The sequence below is a fragment of the Megascapheus bottae genome, chromosome 15, assembly GCF_031878675.1.
Source record: "Megascapheus bottae isolate mThoBot1 chromosome 15, mThoBot2.hap1, whole genome shotgun sequence".
Taxonomy (NCBI): Eukaryota; Metazoa; Chordata; class Mammalia; order Rodentia; family Geomyidae; genus Megascapheus; species Megascapheus bottae.
Genome location: NC_143523.1, coordinates 382,274 through 402,751, shown reverse-complemented (window position 1 = coordinate 402,751; position 20,478 = coordinate 382,274). Strand labels below are relative to the sequence as shown.

The 20,478-nt window shown below is 58.8% G+C and overlaps 2 protein-coding genes across 4 annotated transcripts in view; both read left to right on the top strand.

The window, feature by feature from the left end:
• The window catches only part of Kndc1 (kinase non-catalytic C-lobe domain containing 1), a 52,329-nt gene extending 37,897 nt beyond the window's left edge, over positions 1–14,432 (top strand). Inside the window, exons 18-31 of one of the 3 annotated variants that reach the window (XM_090345572.1) lie at positions 3,813–3,906; positions 3,990–4,087; positions 4,254–4,471; positions 6,006–6,119; positions 6,766–6,913; positions 7,015–7,194; positions 7,634–7,837; positions 8,257–8,339; positions 8,549–8,699; positions 10,784–10,906; positions 10,984–11,043; positions 11,364–11,521; positions 12,577–12,829; positions 13,799–14,432. In XM_090345572.1, the coding sequence (XP_090201698.1) occupies positions 3,813–3,906; positions 3,990–4,087; positions 4,254–4,471; positions 6,006–6,119; positions 6,766–6,913; positions 7,015–7,194; positions 7,634–7,837; positions 8,257–8,339; positions 8,549–8,699; positions 10,784–10,906; positions 10,984–11,043; positions 11,364–11,521; positions 12,577–12,808 (1,863 nt within the window). In that variant the 3' untranslated portion in view covers positions 12,809–12,829; positions 13,799–14,432. Of the gene's footprint in view, positions 1–3,812; positions 3,907–3,989; positions 4,088–4,253; positions 4,472–6,005; positions 6,120–6,765; positions 6,914–7,014; positions 7,195–7,633; positions 7,838–8,256; positions 8,340–8,548; positions 8,700–10,783; positions 10,907–10,983; positions 11,044–11,363; positions 11,522–12,576 lie in introns of all 3 variants that reach the window. The other 2 variants (XM_090345571.1, XM_090345570.1) reach the window with 2 other exon arrangements.
• A 2,846-nt stretch (positions 14,433–17,278) lies between these two features.
• Positions 17,279–18,574, top strand: Utf1 (undifferentiated embryonic cell transcription factor 1). The gene is made up of 2 exons (XM_090346824.1): positions 17,279–17,846; positions 18,159–18,574. The coding sequence occupies exons 1-2, from the start codon at positions 17,279–17,281 to the stop codon at positions 18,572–18,574; spliced, it is 984 nt and encodes a 327-aa protein (XP_090202950.1).
• Positions 18,575–20,478: the final 1,904 nt, after the last annotated feature.

Below are 20,478 nucleotides of genomic sequence, written 5' to 3'. Positions count from 1 at the left end.
TGGGAATGATTCTGCCCCTGCCCAGAAGAGGGGACTGACACAGCCAGCCATGGCATAGGAAGCCAGCACCAACCCAGGCTGTCTGATGTTAGAGCCCAGGCCATCTAGAACCCAGCCAGGAAAGTAAAGGCACAGCAACTCTCTGGCAGCGTCTCAGGCCTCTGGAGGCATCACCTTGCAGAGAGGTGTGAAATGGCTTAGGCTGGGTCTTCCAGTCCTGCACTCTGAACCCCACTGACCCCATATACCTCAGCTGAGTGTACTCAACCCCCCGCCCCCGCCCCCCGTGATTCCATTGAGTAGAAGATTCTGATCCAGTGACTCCCCCTGAGCTGGGTGAATTCAGATCCCACAGGCCATGGCTGAGTGGATAAAACCCTGTGGTCCACTGCTGAGTGCAGGCAGACCCCGTGGTCCATTGCTGAGTGGATAAAGACCGCCTGGTCCATGGCTGAGTGGATAAAAACCCCCTGGTCCACGGCTGAGTGCGTGCAGATCCCGTGGTCCATAGCTGAGTGTATGCAGACCACGAGACCCACTGCTGAGTGGATAAAAACCCCCTGGTCCATGGCTGAGTGCATGCAGACCCCGTGGTCCACTGCTGAGTGTATGCAGACCACGAGACCCACTGCTGAGTGGATAAAACCCCCCTGGCCCACTGCTGAGTGGATAAAGACCGCCTGGTCCATGTCTGAGTGGATAAAGACTGCCTGGTCCATTGCTGAGTGCATGCAGACCCCCCTGGCCCACTGCTGAGTGCATGCAGACCCCCTGGCCCACTGCTGAGTGCATGCAGACCCCCTGGCCCACTGCTGAGTGCATGCAGACCCCCTGGCCCACTGCTGAGTGCATGCAGACCCCCTGGCCCACTGCTGAGTGGATAAAAACCCCCTGGTCCATGTCTGAGTGGATAAAGACTGCCTGGTCCATTGCTGAGTGCATGCAGACCCCCCTGGCCCACTGCTGAGTGCATGCAGACCCCCTGGCCCACTGCTGAGTGCATGCAGACCCCCTGGCCCACTGCTGAGTGCATGCAGACCCCCTGGCCCACTGCTGAGTGGATAAAAACCCCCTGGTCCATGTCTGAGTGGATAAAGACTGCCTGGCCCACTGCTGGGTGCATGCAGAACCCCTGGCCCACTGCTGAGTGGATAAAAACCCCCTGGTCCACTGCTGAGTGCATTCAGAGCCCGTGGTCCACGGCTGAGTGGATTAAAAACCCCCTGGCCCACTGCTGAGTTGATAAAGACCTTCTTGTCCACGGCTGAGTGCATGCAGAACCCTGGCCCACTGCTGAGTGGATAAAGACCCGCTAGTCCACGGCTGAGTGCATGCAGGTCCTGTAGTCCACGGCTGAGTGCATGCAGATCCCGTGGTCCATAGCTGAGTGTATGCAGACCACGAGACCCACTGCTGAGTGGATAAAAACCCCCTGGTCCACGGCTGAGTGCATGCAGACCCCGTGGTCCACGGCTGAGTGGATAAAGACCCCCTGATCCATGGCTGAGTGCATGCAGATCCCGTGGTCCACAGCTGAGTGGATAAAGACCCCCTGGTCCTCAGCTGAGTGCATGCAGACCCCGTGGACCACAGCTGAGTGCAAGCAGGCCCCGTGGTCCACAGCTGAGTGCATGCAGACTCCGTGGACCACAGCTGAGTGCAAGCAGGCCCCGTGGACCACGGCTGAGTGCATGCAGACCCCGTGGTCCACAGCTGAGTGCAAGCAGGCCCCGTGGACCACGGCTGAGTGCATGCAGACCCTGTGGTCCACAGCTGAGTGCAAGCAGGCCCCGTGGACCACGGCTGAGTGCATGCAGACCCAGTGGTCTACAGCTGAGTGGATTAAGACCCCCTGGTCCTCAGCTGAGTGCATGCAGACCCCGTGGACCACGGCTGAGTGCATGCAGACCCAGTGGTCCACAGCTGAGTGGATAAAGACCCCCTGGTCCTCAGCTGAGTGCATGCAGACCCCGTGGTCCACAGCTGAGTGCAAGCAGGCCCCGTGGACCACGGCTGAGTGCAGGCACACCCCGTGGGCGCCGCTGAGCTGCAGCAGGACCCAGAGGCCTTGACGGACTTGCCTAGGCTTGCCCCTTCTGTCACCTACTGCTCCAGCCCAGCTCCCTGCTGTGGCCCACACCATCCTCCTGCAGGAGCAAGCATCCACAGCACAGTTCTACCTGAATCCTGGGTATCTAAATCTCCAGACCCCTCCATCAGCTCACTCCCCACCCAGCTGAGTGGCAGTCCTGGCACAGTTGGGGTGTTCGTGCCTCTCTCCTTGAAGGGGAGGTTCACCTCTGGGTTCTCATCCTCTTTCACACGCCTAGGCTCCAACCCCAGCCTCCACGTGACACAGGACAAGAGGAGACACTGTGCCCAGAGGCACAGAAGTCACCCTCGGGAAGGACCTCCTGCCCAGTGACCTCCCTCGCCCTGGACCAGTCCAAACCCACTCCGTGCTGGGCTCCTGCAGAAGGGCAGAGGCTCTGGGTCTTTCCTGAGAGTGCAGGAGCCCACAGACCTAGCCCAGGTCCCACTTTGCTTAGGAAGCTGGTCTAGATCCATGGCAGCTCCCCCACCCCATCCCAGCTGTAGCTCCCTGTTCACATTACAAGGACTCAGATTCCAGGTAGATGGTGTTTGCCCACTTGTGCTCACATACAGAAGCTAGAAATAACTGGGCAGGTATCTGTTGCTTCTCAGTGCCCAGCCCCACAGCCCATGGCTGCATAGTGCATGACTGGAATTCACATGACTCGGCTTTCTTTAAGACCACCTTTAAAAGGAAGACAGCCACCTCAAGACCTACTGGAAGTATGCTGGGCAACCCTCAACCTTGGGGGACCCCTCAGTGCCCTTGGCTGCAGGAGATCCTGGAGGCATCTCAAGGCTCAGACAGGAAACCACGGGCTGTGACTGGTTCCCACCAGGTGCTGGAACATGGCAGCCACACGCCAACCCCTCTGCAAGCACTGCCTCTGAGGTCTCCAGAGCTTCTCAAGTGAGGGTCCTAGCTGTTCTCCCCGCCACTGAGGCAGGCAGACCACACTAAGCTCAGAACTGTTGCAGCTGGCATTGGTGCAAGGCTCCCTGGGGCCACACATGTGGAAAGCCAGCCTGTGACTGCTGAGTGGGCCTCAGCCCCCAGGACTCTGCCCTGCAGCTGACCCCAAAGCGTGGGGAGGCTTCCACAAGGCCCCAGTCCTCCCGAGTGGAAGTCTAAGGATTCTGAGTGGGGCACGTGGGGCCAGCCAGGGGAGAAGGAACCAGATCTCAGCAGTCATGGGCATGGCTCAGGGACAGCCAGGTCTCAGGAACAGGTGAAGGTTACAAGGTGAGGCCTTCACCTCTCTCTAGCCTGCACCCAGATGCTACCATTCATTTTGCCAGTCCTAAGGCTGGAACTCAGGGCCTGAGCATTGTCCTTGGGCTTTCTCAAGGATAGAGCTCTACCACTTGAGCCACAGCACCACGTCCAGCTTTGCCTATGCATGTGGTACCAAGGAATGGAATCTGGGTCTCTATGCATGCTAGGTGAGCATTCTACCACCAGGCCAACCTCCCAGCCCAGGTGCTGGCGTTCTTGAGGTCATGTCACAAGTTCACAGTGGGCCAGTGCAGCCAGCTTCCCTCTGAGGTGCTCACTGACGCGTCTTCAGCCCCAGGTCCTCTCCTCTTCCCTGGGTCAAACAAGTTGCCCCCCAGCACAGCCTCACCAACCACGCATCCTCTCAAGCCAGCCTGCTTCCCATGCCATACCTTGCGTGGAGGCAAGTCATGCTTGAGTGACACTTACTGTTCCCTCTCAGGAACTGGAACAGCAGCTTATGATAGAGAAAAGGAACTACAGGAAGACCCTGAAGTTCTACCAGAAACTCTTACAGAAAGAAAAGCGGAGCAAAGGTAAGGCGTGCCTGAGTGTGGGGTGTCAGAGGCCAGCTACCACACAGCAAGCGGGCTGTGCGGCAACCGTGCTCTGCCCTCAGGCTCCGAGGTGAGGACCATGCTGTGTAAGCTTCGAGGGCAGCTGGAGGAAATGAGGTCCAAGGTGCAGTTCCTCAGCCTGGTCAAGAAGTACTTACAGGCAAGTGGCCCATTCCCCAGCTGGGAGCAACTGAGTACGGCTCCCAGCCAGGGCTCTTCCAGCCCTCGGCACTGCAGGTCGGGCCATGCTGGCTAACACACAGGCCACGTGAGTGACCACACACAGGCACCCAGCACGGGTGGTTGATTTCCTCCTTTCCTCCCAGGTCATGTACGCGGAGCGCTGGGGCCTGACGCCCTGTGCCCTGCCCGTGATTGTGAACATCGCAGCCGCCCCCTGTGACACCCTGGACTTCAGCCCCCTGGACGAGTCCTCCTCCCTCATCTTCTACAACGTCAACAGGGCCCCGTGGGGGGGTCAGCAGAAGTCCCGCATCCTGCAGGCCGGCACGCCTCTGGGACTCATGGCCTACCTCTACTCCAGGTGCGCCCAGGGCCCGCGGGCCCCAGGGCCCTGAGATTCTGAGAGCAAGGGGGAGGAAAAGAGAAAGGAAAGAGGTCCACCAGAGGTGAAGGATGGCAGGAAGAGCCCCTACCTAGAGTGCGCCTGACTGCTTTGTAAAGGTCTGCATTGGCCTGTGCTAACGTCCATCTGCTGTGTGGCCCAGTTGCTGGTGAGAACAGCCTGGGCCCTAGCATGGCCCTGGTGCGGCAGCACTGCTGGAAAGGTAGGCACTAGAGATGGAACCCAACAGGCTTTGAGCATAAACAGAGGCAGGGCATAGCTGCCATCAGAACCATCCTAATCAAAACACCCCCTTAACTGGCTGTGGCCTCCTGGACTCCTTCCCCGATCTGGGGCTGTGTCTCCATTTTGAGGTGCCCAGGAGCCAGACCAGTGGCCATGCCTGCTTGTGGTAGGACATGATGTTCCCCACCCAGGAGCTTAGAAGGTGACTGGCCCAAACCCCTCACCTTTGTGCCCTCCTCTCAAACTCCCCAGTCTGCCAGCTCCAGGTGATGCTCCTGGCAGGGCTCCCAGCACATCCATGAGGGCAGGTGCCAGGGAGCTGTGGGGACCCTCCTTCCCTGGTGCCATGGGACTGAGCCCTGGGACACCCCACCAGTGCACGCACTGCATGTGTGCAGTGGTAGTCCTCGCTGCCCACTCTACCAAAGTCCATGCCAGTGACGGGAGGTGCAGCAGGAAAGCCCCTCACCCCAAATGGCTAGAGGTTCTGGTGTGACCAATTCTCCCTTCACTTGGCTGGAAAATCCTGGCAAACAGCATCCATGTACTAAGTAGAGAACTCGCTCACACACCCAGTGTGCTCTGGTGGAACTCAGAAAACTCTCACAGAACTTAGTGTAGTCACACAAAAACAACTCGGGGTACTCACATAGAGCTCGGTTGATGACGGGGCTGGGAGTGTGGCCTAGTGGTAGAGTGCTTTCCTAGCATTCACAAAGACCAGGGTTCAACTCCTCAATACCACATACATAGAAAAGGCCAGGAGTTGGTGCTGTGGCTCAAGTGGTAGAGCCCTGGCCTTGAGAAAGTCCAAGGACAGTGCCAAGGCCCTGAGTTCAAGCCCAGGACTGGCAAAAAAAAAAAATCAGTTCGTGAATACACGTAGAACTCAGTGTATTTGTGTAGAGCTCAGCGTACTTGTGTAGAATTCAGGATCTGCGTGTAAAGCCCAGTGTTCGCACACAGAACTCACTGTACTCACGTGGAGCTGGCGTGCCCACGCTGGGCACGGTGAGCTCTCACATCCTCAGGTGTACAATCCTCACCCCAGATCTCATGTGTTCCGTTACACCACTCCTACACACTGAGGCCTACAGACCAGACTCTCAAAACCGTTCCCTCACACCCACCAGGAATCACACATTTTTACACCCAAAGCACACTCCCCTCACGACAAGGCACGTCCACGTGCGTACTGCAGCGTGGAGCCGCAGGGAGCAGCCAGGTCCACTGGAGGCCCCAGGCCCAGCGGCGGCTCTCCCCACAGCGACGCCTTCCTCGAGGGCTATGTCCAGCAGTTCCTCTACACCTTCCGGTACTTCTGCACGCCGCAGGACTTTCTGCACTTCCTCCTGGACCGCATCAGCAGCACCCTGTCCAGGTACTGCCCTCTCGGGGGCAGGCGGGCCCCGAGGCTCCTTGCTCACCTCAAGAGGGGCAAGGCAGCCCTCCTGACCCTGACAGGGACATGGCACATGTGATCCCCTGGGATGGACAAGGTGGGATTAGGAGCAAGGGTGGGCAGCCAGGTGCCAAGAGGTGTTGGGGGAGCAGGGGGACCCCCCCCCGCACAATCACCAGTGGGAAGACAAGAGCCACTCCCAAGCTGAGTAAGGACCACAGAGGAGGAGGAGGGGGTGAGGGGGGGGCTGTGGTCAGGACCACTGAGGAGGAGGAGGAGGAGGAGGAGGAAGAGGAGGAGGAGGAGGAAAAGGAGGAAGAGGAGGGAGAGAGGGGAGGGCTGTGGTCAGAACCACTGAGGAGGAGGAGGAGGAGGAGGAGGAGGAGGAGGAGGAGGAGGAGGAGGAGGAGGAAGAGGAGGAAGAGGAGGGAGAGAGGGGAGGGCTGTGGTCAGAACCACTGAGGAGGAGGAGGAGGAGGAGGAGGAGGAGGAAGAGGAAGAGGAGGAAGAGGAGGCATGCGGGGAGGGCTGTGGCCTCTCGACCTGGCAGGTCACTGCCCCTGCTCTCCTGTGCCCCTACCGCGCCCAGCTGAAGCCCACATCAAAGACTCCCCTCTGACTCTAGGGCCCAGCAGGACCCCACTTCCACCTTCACCAAGATCTACCGACGGAGCCTGTGTGTCCTGCAGGCCTGGGTGGAAGACTGCTACACTGTGGACTTCACAAGAAATGCCGGGCTGCTGGAGCGGCTGGAGGACTTCATCTCGTCCCAGGTGACCACGGCCCAGCCGTCCTCACTGGTGCTCTGGCTCCCGGAGGGAGGGACTGCCTCACCCCAGAGGTGGCTGTGACCCTCACTCGCGCCTCTAACCAGATCCTGCCCCTGGATGGCTCCGTTGAGCATCTGCTGGGCCTCCTGGAGGCGGGCTCCGACCAGCGGCCTGACTGGGCTTCGCGAAGCCCAGACCTGGAGGACCCTAAGGTGGCCGAGGAGGACAGCAAACCCTTCAACACCCTCTGCAAGAGGCTCTCTGAGGATGGCATCTCCCGGAAGGTGGGGCCTTTCCTGGGAGAGGGCTCCCCAGACATGCCCACAGGCATGCACTCATACACACAACAGATGCTTTGTACCTGTCTCTCGCCATCCCGCTGGGCTGGTACCTCCTGCCCTGGGGAAGAACAGTCAGGGGCTTGTGGGGCTCAGGACAGGTGGGGCCTGTTGTGATTCTGGGCAGAGACCTGGGTGGGAGAATCTGCTGGGAAACCAAGTAGTCCTGCCACCAGGATGGGGCAGCAACTCCAAGCCTCAGCAATGCACTCATGAAAATCTGCTTAAGTGCCCAGGACACAGGTCCCCAAGCCACAGCCTGGAGGGTGGGGTCTGCTCTGGTCCAGCTGAGCTGGTCTCAGCAGATCTGGGCTGGACTGGCCTGTCCTGGCCTGTCCTGGCCCTGGCCCACCTGACCTGGAGGCACGGCCTGGCTTGCCTGCAGAGCTTCTCCTGGAAGCTTCCCCGGGGCAATGGGCTAGCACTGCCACACAAGGAGCGCCAGTACACCATCGCGTCTGCCCTGCCCAAGCCCTGCTTCTTTGAAGACTTCTACGGTCCCTATGCCAAAGCCAACGAGAAGGGGCCCTACTTCCTGACAGAGTACAGCACCCACCAGCTCTTCACTCAGCTCACGCTACTGCAGCAGGTGTGTGGGGTCACAGATGCTAGAAGGGGTCCAGGACTCTGCATCGGGGCTGGCTTTTTGTGCTGTGACATGAGCCCCAGGACACTGGTACTCAGGGGTGCCTGGAACAGAGCTCAGTGGCAGGACTCGTGGGCCAGATGCACAGGTCTGAAGCAGGGCAAGCCCAAGGTGAGGCAGACCTGAGCCCCTGCATGGGGCAGGGGTCGCCACAGACTGGGGCTCCCCTGTCGGGCTTGGGCCAACCACAGCTCCTCGGGGCCCGCCCAGACCCAGGCCCTCATCCGCTGCCAAGTGGGCAGTTGGCTTGTGACCACAGAGAGGGCCCAAACAACCCTCCCTCCTAACACTACCGTGGTGACATCTGACCCCTGGGGACAGGGGGACAGCACACCAACCATCTGCTTCCATGTCTCTGACAGGAACTGTTTCAAAAGTGCCACCCTGTTCACTTCCTAAACTCGCGGGCCTTGGGTGTCATGGACAAAAGTGCAGCCCTCTCCAAGTGAGTGACCCGACCCCAAGGGGCCAGAGCCCTTCATTTGGGAGCTGGTGGGAGGCCCTGTGGGTGCTGTTTTCTGGGCTTATCATCATCCCCCACTCCCAGTCCTGAGGATGGGCCTGGCCTCGATGTCCCCTACCAGCCCCCACCAGCTCCATGGCCAGCAGGGTCCCACCACACTTCCCAGGTGACTCGCACCGGTTCTCTTCCAGAGCCAGCTCTTCTGAGTCTCTGGCTACCAAGACTTGCAGCCTGTTCCTACCCAATTATGTCCAGGACAAGTACCTGCTACAGCTTTTAAGAAATGCAGATGAAGTCAGCACCTGGGTAGCTGCTGAGATCGTGACAAGCCCCACCTCCAAGGTAGGCAGACTCTACCTGGGGTCAGAATGGGGCACAGGCCAGGGCCGGCCCTGGAAAGCCAGCCATCCCTTCCACACACTTCCTTAAGAACCATGCTCACCTCACAGCAGGCGGAAAGAGTAACCCAGAAAAGTCACAGGCTCCTCCACCTCTGGCCCGTACTGCATGCTCAGGAGGTAGGGTCTGCCTGGAACCACCACCACCCCTGGGCTCTGCCTTGCATCTGCGTTGACATTCACAGCCCCTCCCACCCCTCTTGCAGTCCTTCCCAGTGTCCTCCGAGTCCTTGCGCACAGCTCCTCCTGCCCAGTCTCCACGGTCCTCTAACCAAGTCCTCTTCCCTCAGGCCCTCCTACCAGCTTCCTTCCCTTCACGTGGTCCCTCACTTCCCACTTCCCCCACACTCAAATCCTCTCCAGCAGAGGACACGGGGGATCCACAAAAGGGCTGGGTGAAGACAGCCTGGGTGATGTAGAAATCCCTCGCCTTCGAGGAAACTTGACTTCCTGATCGATAACTGTGAGCCCGACAACAAAGTGACTTTCGTATCACTGAAGCATTTCGAGGTGATGACGGGCACACCAGCCAAGAGCTGGGAGCCTCTCAACACTCACGGCTGAAAAGCCGCCTGCTTACGTATCAGAAACACCACTCCACCTTGAAGAGGAAGGAGATGGGGGCCCGCTGCCTCCTGGATGAATGTCGAGGTCGCGCGGTCTTCACTGAAGACTCCATCTCCATGAGTCATCGGACCTGGCCATGTCCACAGACAGAAAGCAGAGGAGGGGCTGCCAGGTGCCAAGAGAGGGGCGGAGCTTGCTGCTAAGTAGGACAGAACTTCTGGTTTGAAGTGAAAAGCTGAGACCTGCAACCCAGCAATGTGACAGTGCACCTTAGGGCCATGCACTGGAAAATGGTAGAGATGACTACTGATATGCTTTTCACAACGTAAAACCAAGCAGGGGAGTGGGAGCTCTCACACCTGTAATCCTAACTACTGAAGACTGTGGTTCAAAGCCAGCCCAGGCAGAAAAGCCCACGGGTCTCTTACTTCCAATTAGCCAGAAGAAAGCCAGAAGCGGCAAGCCAGCTTTGAGTGGACGAGGCAAGAGAGAGCTCAAGGCCCTGAGCACAAGTCCACGTATAGAGAACAAACAAAAGAAAACCTTAAAACCAAAGTGATGGAATGAGTTCCTCTGGAAGCACTAGAAATTATTTACTTTCCATCTGTTTGAGCCCAGTACCCAGAAGCCATCTGGGTGACACAAGACCACGGCAGCGTGAGCCGGCCAGCTGTTGCATGTGGCAGTCAAACAAGGGGTCAGATGCACCTTCCAGTCTGTGGAAGTAGGTGCAAGAGCACAGACTCGTGGGACAGCTCTGAATAGGAGTCCACAGGCGGCACGGGAAGCATACGGGGAGCACACACGGCTATGAGGAGCACAGGGGAGCACACAGGGCCGCAGGGGGCGCTGAGGCCCGGAGCTCTGGAGGAGCTCCCCTGGCCCCGTCATGGCCTGGCCAGGGAGTGCCAGAAGGTCACGTGTCTCACATGCAGGTTCCATCCTGTGTGCACCCTGGCCCCGAAGTGCTCTCCACTCTCAAGTCCCACTGTAGTGTGCTGTGCCTTTGGAAGTGTGCCCAGGTCACACCCACCGCCTCCAGACCCCCAAGCCCACACCTCTGCTCCCCAGAGGGGCCTCTGTGCCTCCTCAAGCATAAATGACCTGCTGTGCTGTCAGGTTTTCAGAGGTCGTTTGCTGCTCTTTGTCATTTGGTGCTAGGGATCAAACCCAGACTTCTCACGTTAGACAACTGCTCTTCTACTGAGCCACATCCCAACCCTGTTTGTTCGTTCTGAAAGACAGAATGTGGCCCGGGCTAGTGGCTCATGCCTGTAGTGTAGCTACTCAGGAGGCCGAGACCTGAGCCAGGCAAATCTCAGGCTCTTATCTTACAGATGTGGCTCAAGTAGTAGAGCATCAGCTATGAGCTAAACAAGAATAAGAGGCCTGAATTCAAGCCTCAGTACTGAGTAGTAACAACAACAGAATACATGGAACATGTCGTTTTTCTCATTTCAGCTGCAGGTGAATTTGCTGTCCAAATTCCTACTAATTGCCAAATGCTGCTATGAGCAGAGGAACTTTGCAACGGCCATGCAGATCCTAGGAGGGCTGGAGCACCCATCTGCCAGACAGTCCCCTGTGCGCCACCAGGGCTGGGGGCCAGGGGTGTGGGTGGGCACAGGCAGCCAGAGGTCTCACCTGGGCTTCCATTTCAGGCCTGGAGAATCCTTCCTGCAAAGATCGCAGAGGTCATGGAGGAGCTGAAAGCTGTGGAGGTACATGTGTGCAGAGTGTGTACGGTGGAGTATGGAAGTACACGCAAGCATGCTCAGAGCGTGTGCAGACACAGGAGCCTGCAGCAGGTCTCTTAGGAGGGAAGCCTCCTGGCCCTTTCTAGAGCCAATAGTTGAGAAGTGCCAAGCACAAGACCCCTGTGGCTGCCGGTGCCCTGTGCCAGCCATGTGTAAAATGTCGTTCACTTTGGTCACAATGTGGTGTAGCACCTGGACGACACGCACAGACAGGGATGGTGTGGCAGAGATCTCCTGGACTGACCATTCCTCTCCCCCTGCCCATGCCCTGACTGGGCGGCTAGGTCTTCCTGAAGAGTGACAGCCTGTGTCTGATGGAAGGGCGGCGCTTCCGGGCCCAGCCTACCCTGCCCTCAGCCCGCCTCCTGGCCATGCACATCCAGCAGCTGGAGACGGGAGGCTTCACCATGACCAACGGAGCCCACAGGTGGAGCAAGCTCAGGTGTGTGCATCAGCCAGCCTGCCTGCACTTCAGAGGCCTGGCCCCTGCCAGCCCCAGCTCAGCCCTCAGCCCTCACCCCGGTGACTTCCCGCCACGCCTCTGCACACAGTGTTTCATAGTGTGTTTCCTACAACACAAAGACCGCAGCAGTCTCACTGGCCTCCTGTGTGGGTACAGGCTCTCCACAACTCTACCAGATGGGGTGGGGAGGGGCAGCTTGTGGCCAGGCCCAAGGCTCAAGGCATCTCTGCTTTCTGCTTACCTTGAAACCCAAGTACACTGCTACATGAGAGTCCTGGTCAATTGTGGGCGCTTTCCTGATGACACATCTAGTGCCCCTGCCCAGCAAACTGGGACCCTGCACATGCAATCACACACACACACACACACACACATACACACACACCACCACCACCACTACCGCAATGCTGGGGGTTGACATGCCCAGACCTCCCTCCCTCCCCTCCATCATCCACAGAAGTCAGATGCTACAAGGTCAGGCAGTGGCCTTGGTGGACAGACAAGGCCCAGAGGACCCGGGGCATCGTGGCTCACAACTCATGCGTGATCTCCTTTTTATGGAGTTACTAATTCAAAAATGGAGCACACTAGTACGCATGCGTACTTACTCTAGGAGAAAAGGAAACTAAAGGAGGTAACAGGCATGCCTGGAAAGGCTGTGGGCAGGGTCAGTGTCCTGTGTCTGCTCTTCCTCTACCCAGTGAGCATGCATGGTTCCTAGTCCAGCAGGAGTGCGGGCTCCCGTTCCCACCGGTGCTGCCTGCCCCGGTGTGCTGGCCTGGCACAGCAGGCTGTACCCCCAGGAGGTAACCGGGGGGGGGGGGGGGAAGCACTGAGGCACAGCCAACACAGGCTCTTACACAGAACCCCCGTCTGCTTGGCGCCTTCCTCCAGACTTGGAGCTTCGAGCTGGGCTCGTGCGTATCTGACCTTGCCTGGAGCACGGCCCTTCCGAGCCCGGGGCCCCTCTGGAAAGGCAGGTGTGTCACTACCAGTGACTTGTGCAATGAACATCTGCTCTTTCCCCACTAAAGAAACATCGCCAAGGTGGCCAGCCAGGTGCACGCCTTCCAGGAGAACCCCTACACGTTCAGCCGGGACCCCAAGCTCCAGGCTCACCTCAAGCAAAGGATTGCCCGCTTCAGTGGGGCTGACGTTTCCATCCTAGCAGCAGACAACAGAGCCAACTTTCATCAGATGTCCAGTGAGAGGCATTCCCGGAAAATTCAGGACAAGCTAAGGAGGATGAAAGCCACGTTCCAGTAGCCAAGACTGCCGCCGATGCAGGTCCCAGCACTGGGTATGGGTCCGAGTGGGACCAGAGCTAGCTGCAGAAGCAGCCACAGGGCAGGTGCTCAGGTTCTGTACATGGAGGCCTGGGGAACTCATCTCCACCACCTCCACATCCAGAAGGGCCTCAGAGGGACCCCACAGGGAGGGCAGAGCCTGTTCTGAGTCAAACCCCGTCCCAATCCTGGAACTGAGTGGACCTGAGAGTTGAAAATGTTGGAATTTCATCTAGACAAACCAGTAGTGCTATATGCCTATAATCCCAGCACTTGGGAGGCTGAGATAGGAAGATGGTGAGCCTGGGCTACACAGCAAGACCCTGTCTCAAAAAGAAGGGGGAAAAAACTCTTACAGATAGAAGTAGAGTAAGTAAAGTTCCCCAGAGTTTAATCTCCAGCTGTAGCTCTCCTAGACAAACAGCTGTCATCTCTTCTTCAGAGACTCTCTTCAAAATCCCAACATCCACCCTAACCTGACTCAAAAGATCCTAAACTCAGCTGCTTGCTGGCTGGTGTTTTCCTATCTGCTCAGCAGGAAAACTGACCAAAGTTGACCTCTGTACGCATAGGCTCGGAGAGGTCTGGAACCTTCCACGGGAGCCCACGGCTTCCAGAAGACCTGGCCCTGCCAGGTGTACACTCCCACTAACCCACAGCCTGCCCCACAGAGACCCCCCAATACCACCCGGTCCCCAGGTGCCGAGCAGGTGAGGAAGCAGCTTGTGTCCCAGCCAGTGCCCGTCCCAGAGGCCCACGCCCTGGTAAAAAAAGCCCCCATGACGGTGAGGCTCTGACCCCAGAAAGGGCACTGCACACTGACACAGCACCAAGGCAGGGAGAGCACATGTGGGCCCTGAGAGTGTCCCTGAACTGCTCATGTCCTGTGGTCCATGGCCTGTGGCCAGGCACTACCAGGCTGTCCTGCCCCTGCAGCCGAGCATGCGCACATCCATCTGTGTTCCCACAGCCACTGCACGCCTTCTCCGCTTTGCTGGGCCGATGAGGACGTGGTTCATCAGAAGCCTGGATGTCACCAGCCTTGCTCAAATTCACGATGGTCCCTGGCAGCTGGGCAGAGCCCAGCAGAGCTCAGCGGGTTGGGCCACAGGGTCTGTGGCCAGATGACGGGCTCAGCGGGTCAGATCCACACTGGCAGAGGTTTAGGCACTCGTGTCGCCCCAGGCCCTGCAAGACACAAGCCCTAAGACTGTTCTGGCATTTTAGAATTAGCAACTCCGTAGTAAAGCTGCTAGAGGTATTTCTAGGAAAATGATGACTTGTAAATGAAATGCTGTATTTCCAATGCCAAGCTGTATTCTCCCAAATGGATTCACTGGGGAGCCAGGCCCTGCTCATGTGACATGAAAGGCGGAGGCATCCTCGACACAACTCACTCTTGGAGCTTTTCTACAAGAGCTGCATTCAGCTGATCAACACCTGTGTGCAGGCTTTGTACGTGAGGCAGATGGCATCAGAATAAACTGCATTCCCAGGGTGCTGACTTACCAGCAGAGGCAGCAGGCTTTCAGCTTCAGCACCGTTTGCATGGCACCCTGATGTCACACACAGCAGATTTCTAAATAAAGTTATTTCTTTCAAGACATGGCTGCATGGCTTGCTGTGTAGGTCTCAAGGGCCAGGCCCACTAAGCAAGACTTCTAGGACCTGCCCTCCAGGCAGTCAGAGGCAACACCCGCAGCCCAGGATAGAAGTCAATTTTTGGACCCAGATCTGGTAGAATCATTTGTAATTCAGGTCCCCTCAGGAGAACCAAGACACACACTCCCCCGCCCACCCCCAACACACACAATCTCCTGGGCATATGAACAAGCAAACCCCACTGCTGCAGAACTGCTACAGAAAACTTCTTCCTGATGAGAATGGCAGAAGGCAGCTGGCCACCAGAGACTGGCCTGCCCCAGCTCATTCTCCCTGATCCCACACTGCAGCCTGAGGCAGGGTGTTCCAGCTGGGTCCTAAGAGGTCAGCTCCCCTCTAGTTTCCTGTATAAAAGTGGGGTTCCAGCAATAGTCCACTAGAGAAGCATCACAATGCTAGAGATAGCAGGCATCCCACAGACCCCTCTCCTGCCTGCTCCACCTCAACACGGCTTTGCCCTCACCTCCACGTTCTCACTGCATTCATTCATCATATGCACATTGAGGGTGCCAGGCCAGACTGACACTGACAGCTTCTCAAGGACCTTCAAGAATGTGTGTCGACCCACCTGCTCCTTAACCCGGCTCCCTTCAAAGAATGAGGGATCACGCTGATCTCTAAAAGTGATGGGAGGTGCCAGTAACTCATGCCTGTATCCTCAACTATTCAGGAGGCTGAAGTCTAAGGATTGCAGTCTAAAGCCAGCTGGGACAGGAAAGCCCATGAGACTCTCATCTCCAACTAACTACACACATACACCCCCACACACACACCCACACACAAACCCACCAGAAGTGGAGCTGTGGCTTAACTGGTAGACTTGAACAAAAAGGCTCAGTCAGGGAGGGCTGGGAATATGGCTTAGTGGTAGAATACTTAGCTAGCACAAACAGAAATAGTAGGAAGTGGTGCTGTGGCTCTAGTGGTAGAGTGCTAGCCTTGACCATAAGAAGCTCACGGTCAGTGCCTAGGCCCTGAGTTCAAGCCCCAGGACTGGCAAAAAAAAAAAAAAAAAAAAAAGCCTCTGGGATAGCACACAGGCCTTGAGTTCAAGTATGGTAGAGAATATTTTTACCGTAAAAATAATCTGGCTGTGGAAGCGGCACTGTGGTTCAGGTGGTAGAGTGGTAGCCTTAAGCTGAAAAGCTCAGGGACAATACCCAGGCCCAGAGTTCAAGCCCCATATCTGACCCAAAAATAAGTAAATAAAATAGTCTGGCTTTAACACCCAACTCTAAAGAAGTAATTTAACTAAGTAACAATTAAAAATGAACTCACAGTGAGCCAGAAGTTTAGCCTAGTAATAGTGCTTTTGTCTACCATGCACAAAGACCTGGGTTCGATTCCTCAGTACCACATACATAGAAAAAAGCTGGAAGTGGTGCTGAGACTTAAGTGGTAGAGTGCTAGCCCAAGAACAGTGCTCAGGCGCAGTCTAAGCCCCAGGACTGGAAAAAAAAATGCTTTTAAATAAAATCCTAACAGTGTTACCAGCACAAATACCCCTTCGTGGGCCACCTCTCCACCTTTTGGTTTGTTTTTCTTTCTGAGCAGGTGATTTGTGTGTGTGTGTGTGCCAGCTCAGAGCCTTGAACACAGGGCCTGAGGATTCCTGTCCTTCAGGATTTTTTTTTACTCAAGGCTAGCACTCTACCATCTAAGCTACCGTACTACTTATGGCTTTTTGGTGTATAACCAGAGATAAGTCTCATGAATTTTCCTGCCTGGGTTAGCTTCAGATCCTGGCCTCCAGAGTCACTAGGATGATACTAGATAACAGAAATCATGGTCCCTCTTGCCCTGGATCTGGGCCACTCTGACAAGGGTCTGGTGCTGCCTCATTTTATCTCTAACGACAAAGGATGGTGAGCAACTTTTCACCACTTGCCATTTTCCGGCCAGATAATCTGCTCTTCTGCAAACACACACACCCACTACACCCAGAAACCTTACTTCTTGTTCTTGTCTTACTGCAATGGCTACAAATGGAATAATCATGGTTAACAGAAGCAATGCTAGGTACCCTAAACTTTGCCTTCTACAATGTGAATAGAGACACTGGTTAAAAACCAAGTAAATTCCTTGCAGTGGAATAATGCCACTGGGCCCGACAGCTCCTGGGATCTAGTCCCTGGCAAGCTTCCAGTGACGAGCCCTCCACTGTTGTCCGGTTTGTTGATTGTGCATTTAATCGAGTGTGCATTTGCCAAAACCCGGAGCCAGCAGCGGTGGGGAGGGGTGCAAAGCCACGCACCCGGCTTGCGTCGAGGAACAACGCCCTCAGTCTATTACACGCACTCCACGCGCTCGTGGTCAGGGAGTTCTGGGTGCAAGGGAGGCGTTAAGGCTGCACCCAAAGGGCCTGGCGCGTGCAGAAAGCAAAGTGCCCCGCGCGGCGCGCTCCTCATGGTGCGCTCCTCGTGGTGCGCTCCTCGTGGTCCGCCCCGCGCGGGGCCCGCGTACCTCGCCAGAGCTTGAACAGCAGGACCGGACTCGTTGGCTGGGTTCTTCCCCCATCAGACGGAACGGTACCAGCAGGAAACCGAGTCCGCGCCCGGGGAAGGGCCGGGCCGGGCGGGGGAGGGGCGGAGGGGGCGGGGCGGCCGGCGGGGGAGGGTGGCGCAGACCCGGCCCGACGCGGACGCCGCCGACGTCGGGGGCGCAGAGCGCGTGTGGGCGGCTCGGGCGCCGCAGACCCCGGGTCTCCCAGCAGCCGGGTCCCCGCCACCACCCCCCCCCCCGGGCCCCGGGTGCCGCCTCGCCTCCGCAGCCCACGCGCCGCGCCGGGATGCTGCTGCGGCCCCGGCGGCCGCCTCCGCTCGCGCCGCCTTCGCCGGCCGAGGAGGTCGCCGAGCTGCTGCCGCCGGCCGAGGAGGTCCCCCGGACCCCTCCCCGGGGCCACGCCGCGCCGAGCGCGCCCGAGGGCGGCCCGCCCCGCTCCCCCGGCTCGCCGCGCTTCCCCGTGTCCCCGGGCTCGGCGCAGCGCACGCCCTGGAGCGCCTGGGAGACGGAGCTGCTGCTGGCCGAGCTGCTGCAGCCGGCCGTGTGGCGCGCGCTGCTGCTGGACCGGCGCCGGGCGCTGCCCACCTACCGCCGCGTGTCCGCCTCGCTGGCCCTCCGGCAGGTGCGGCGCACGCCCGCGCAGTGCCGCCGCCGCTACAAGTTCCTCAAGAACAAGGTCCGCGAGGCGGCGGACCAGCCGCCCGGGCCCTTCGACGCGCAGATCCGCGAGCTCATGGGGCTGCTGGGCGACGACCGCTGCGAGCGGGCCCGCCGCCGCCCCGCGGGGCCCGGGCGCCCCCAGCGCGGCCGCCGCCCCGCGCCCTCCGCGGCCGCGCCCGCCCCGGGAGACCCAGGTAGGCGTCGGGGGTGGGGGGGGAAGGGGGTGATGGGGGCGTCGAGCAGGGCGGGGGTGGAAGAACGGAGCGTGGGAGTGATTGGAGACGGTTGGCGAGGGTGGGCGGCCGGGCGGGCTGGAGGGTGGCGGGGAGGGCGGGGGCGGCCGGGCGGGCTGGAGAGGAAGGGAGGGGGATGGGGGGCGTCGGGGAGGGCGGGGGCGGCCGGGCGAGCTGGAGAGGGGGAGGGGGGTGGGGGGGCGCGGGGACCCCGGACGGCGCGCGGGGGTGGCCCGGGCCCGGAAGCCTTCCCATCACGCACAACGACTGCAGGTGCTGCGCCGCCACGGACCGCCGCAGACCTGGACGCCGACCTCGACGCGGCCGGAGCGCCGGAGCCATCCACGCCCCACGCGGCGGACCCCGGCCGCCCGCCCGCCTCCCCGCCGCCCTCCTGCGTCCCGGACCCCGAGCCCGGCCCCTCCCCCGGCTCCCCGCCGCCCGGCCTCCCCGCCGACCCCGAGCCCCTGCCGGCCGCCGCGCCCTCGCTGAACGCCGCCCTGCTGCAGACCCTGACGCACCTGGGCGACATCGCGGCCGTGCTGGGCCCCCTGCGCGACCAGCTGCTGACCCTGAACCAGCACGTCGAGCAGCTGCGCGGCGCCTTCGACCAGACGGTGTCCCTGGCCGTGGGCTTCATCCTGGGCAGCGCGGCCGCCGAGCGCGGCGTCCTGGGGGACCCGCGCTAGTGGGGACCCCGCGGCCGGCGGCCCCCCCGCCCCGCCCCGCCCGTTTAATAAAAAGGTTTTGTTTTGGAGACGCTGAGTGAGCGAGTGTGAGGGGGTCGGGCCGCCCCGCGCGCGGGCCCGGGCGGTGGTCCTGCCCGCTGGGGCGCCGGCCGCAGGCCTTGGGGGGACTGTGGTCCCGTAGCCGCCCCTTTGCCCGAGCAGGGAAAGGGAAAGCCGGGGGCCCGAGGCACGTTTGCCGGATGGCCCTTCCCGCCCCCCCCTGAGCCGGGTGGGGAGCGCCGGGGAGGAGCCTGGGCGAGAGGATGTGCCCCGAGGCGCGCACTAGCATGACAATCGGCGCCCTGCCCGGTTCCGGCCCTGGAGCTGTGCTCTGAGCCCCCCCTGTGGGTGTCGGGCACACCCGCTATTCTGGGGGCTGGGAAGAAGTCGGTGGGGGTGGGGTGCGGGGCCGAGTGAGACCCCGGCCCCAGCAAACCTTTCCGGAGGGCAGGGAAGGCTGACAGCTGAAAATGTGGAGGGGCCCATCCCGCAGTCAGGCCAGATTCCAGCCCTGCGCCGGAGCCATGCTGGGCGGGAAAGCCAGGCGTTTCATTACACCTTCCGGAAAACCAAAAGAGGATCAGCAGCTGCCTCACACCGTGCCCCAGCTACTCGGGAGGCTGAGATCTGAGGACTGAGGTTTAAAGCCAGCCTGGGCACAAAAGTAGAGCTCAGAGACAGCAGCCCTGCAGGGTTCAAGTCCTACAACACGAAAAACAATAGGTGGCTTAAGTGCCCAGGAGCTGCCCTTGAGCCAAAAAAATTCCAGCAGATCACCCTTGCTCTGAGGCGTGACTGGCCTCGAGGCCACTGAGCTCTCGTGGACGTTCCCCTAGTGTCTGCACCGTTCTCTGGGTGGACATTTCGCTCGTGTCGGAGCAGAGCTATTTGGAAGATGCTGCTGAGTCCCACTCCTTGTGCCTTGGTTAAGGAATCTGGGTGTTACGACTCTGGCCAGAGGAGTGTACTGTGTTGTTTTTAAATTGTAGGCACTTGGGGAAAGCTGGACCTTTTGTTAACATTGCTGGCCTAGTTTCCTTTGTCTTTAAACTGCCTGCATGGGGCTGGGCGTTTGGCCTAGTGGTAGAGTGTTTGCCTAGCATGCATGAAGACCTGGGTTCGATTCCTCGGTACCACATTTCATAGAAAAAAGCTGGAAGTGGTGCTGAGGCATAAATGGTAGAGCTCTAGCCTTGAGAAAGTCCAAGGACAGGGTGCAGACCCTGAGCTCAAGCCCAGGACTGGCAAAAAGCAAAAAACAACTGCCTGCTGTTCTCTTGTTCCCAGCCAAGCCCGGTCCCCAACCCACATCTTAAGTCCAGCATTCTTGGTGTGCTTTGTAGTGTGGTGGAGATTTGGGGTTTCAACCCATGTCCTATGCCTCAGTGATGCCGCCTCTGTCTCACCAGAGTCCCTTCGACCCGTTTTGTTTCCTCTCTTACTTTTTCATGCATGTGGTAAAATGCACAACCCGCCTTTGACCATCTGAAGACATCTAAGGGTGCAGTTCAGTTCACATTCCTGCTGCCCAGGTCTCCTAAGCTGAAACTCCAAACCCTGCTTCTGTCCACCACCACTGGCCTCTGTGGTTTTGCCTTGTCTGAATGAGGTGACTCCAGGGACCTCACTGAGCAGAAAATCAGTATTTGTCTTTTTTTGTGCCTGCTTTATTTCACTTAGCATCACATCATCTAGGTTCACCCATGTTTTAGCTTGTGCCAGGATTTTTGTATCTGCCAGCCCTGGGGCTTGACCTCAAGGCCTAGGTGCTGGCTGTTCCTGAGGCTTTTCCTCAAGACTGCCACTCTCCCATGTAAGCTACTTCTGGGTTTGTTTGGGGTGTTTTTTGGTAGCTAGTTGGTGAT

Bases quoted from the DNA above. Each gene is read 5' to 3' on its own strand.
- Utf1 (XM_090346824.1), top strand. From the start codon at position 17,279: ATGCTGCTGCGGCCCCGGCGGCCGCCTCCGCTCGCGCCGCCTTCGCCG. The intron at 17,847-18,158 runs GTAGGCGTCGGG...CAACGACTGCAG, and splicing joins GCCCGCCCCGGGAGACCCAG to GTGCTGCGCCGCCACGGACC.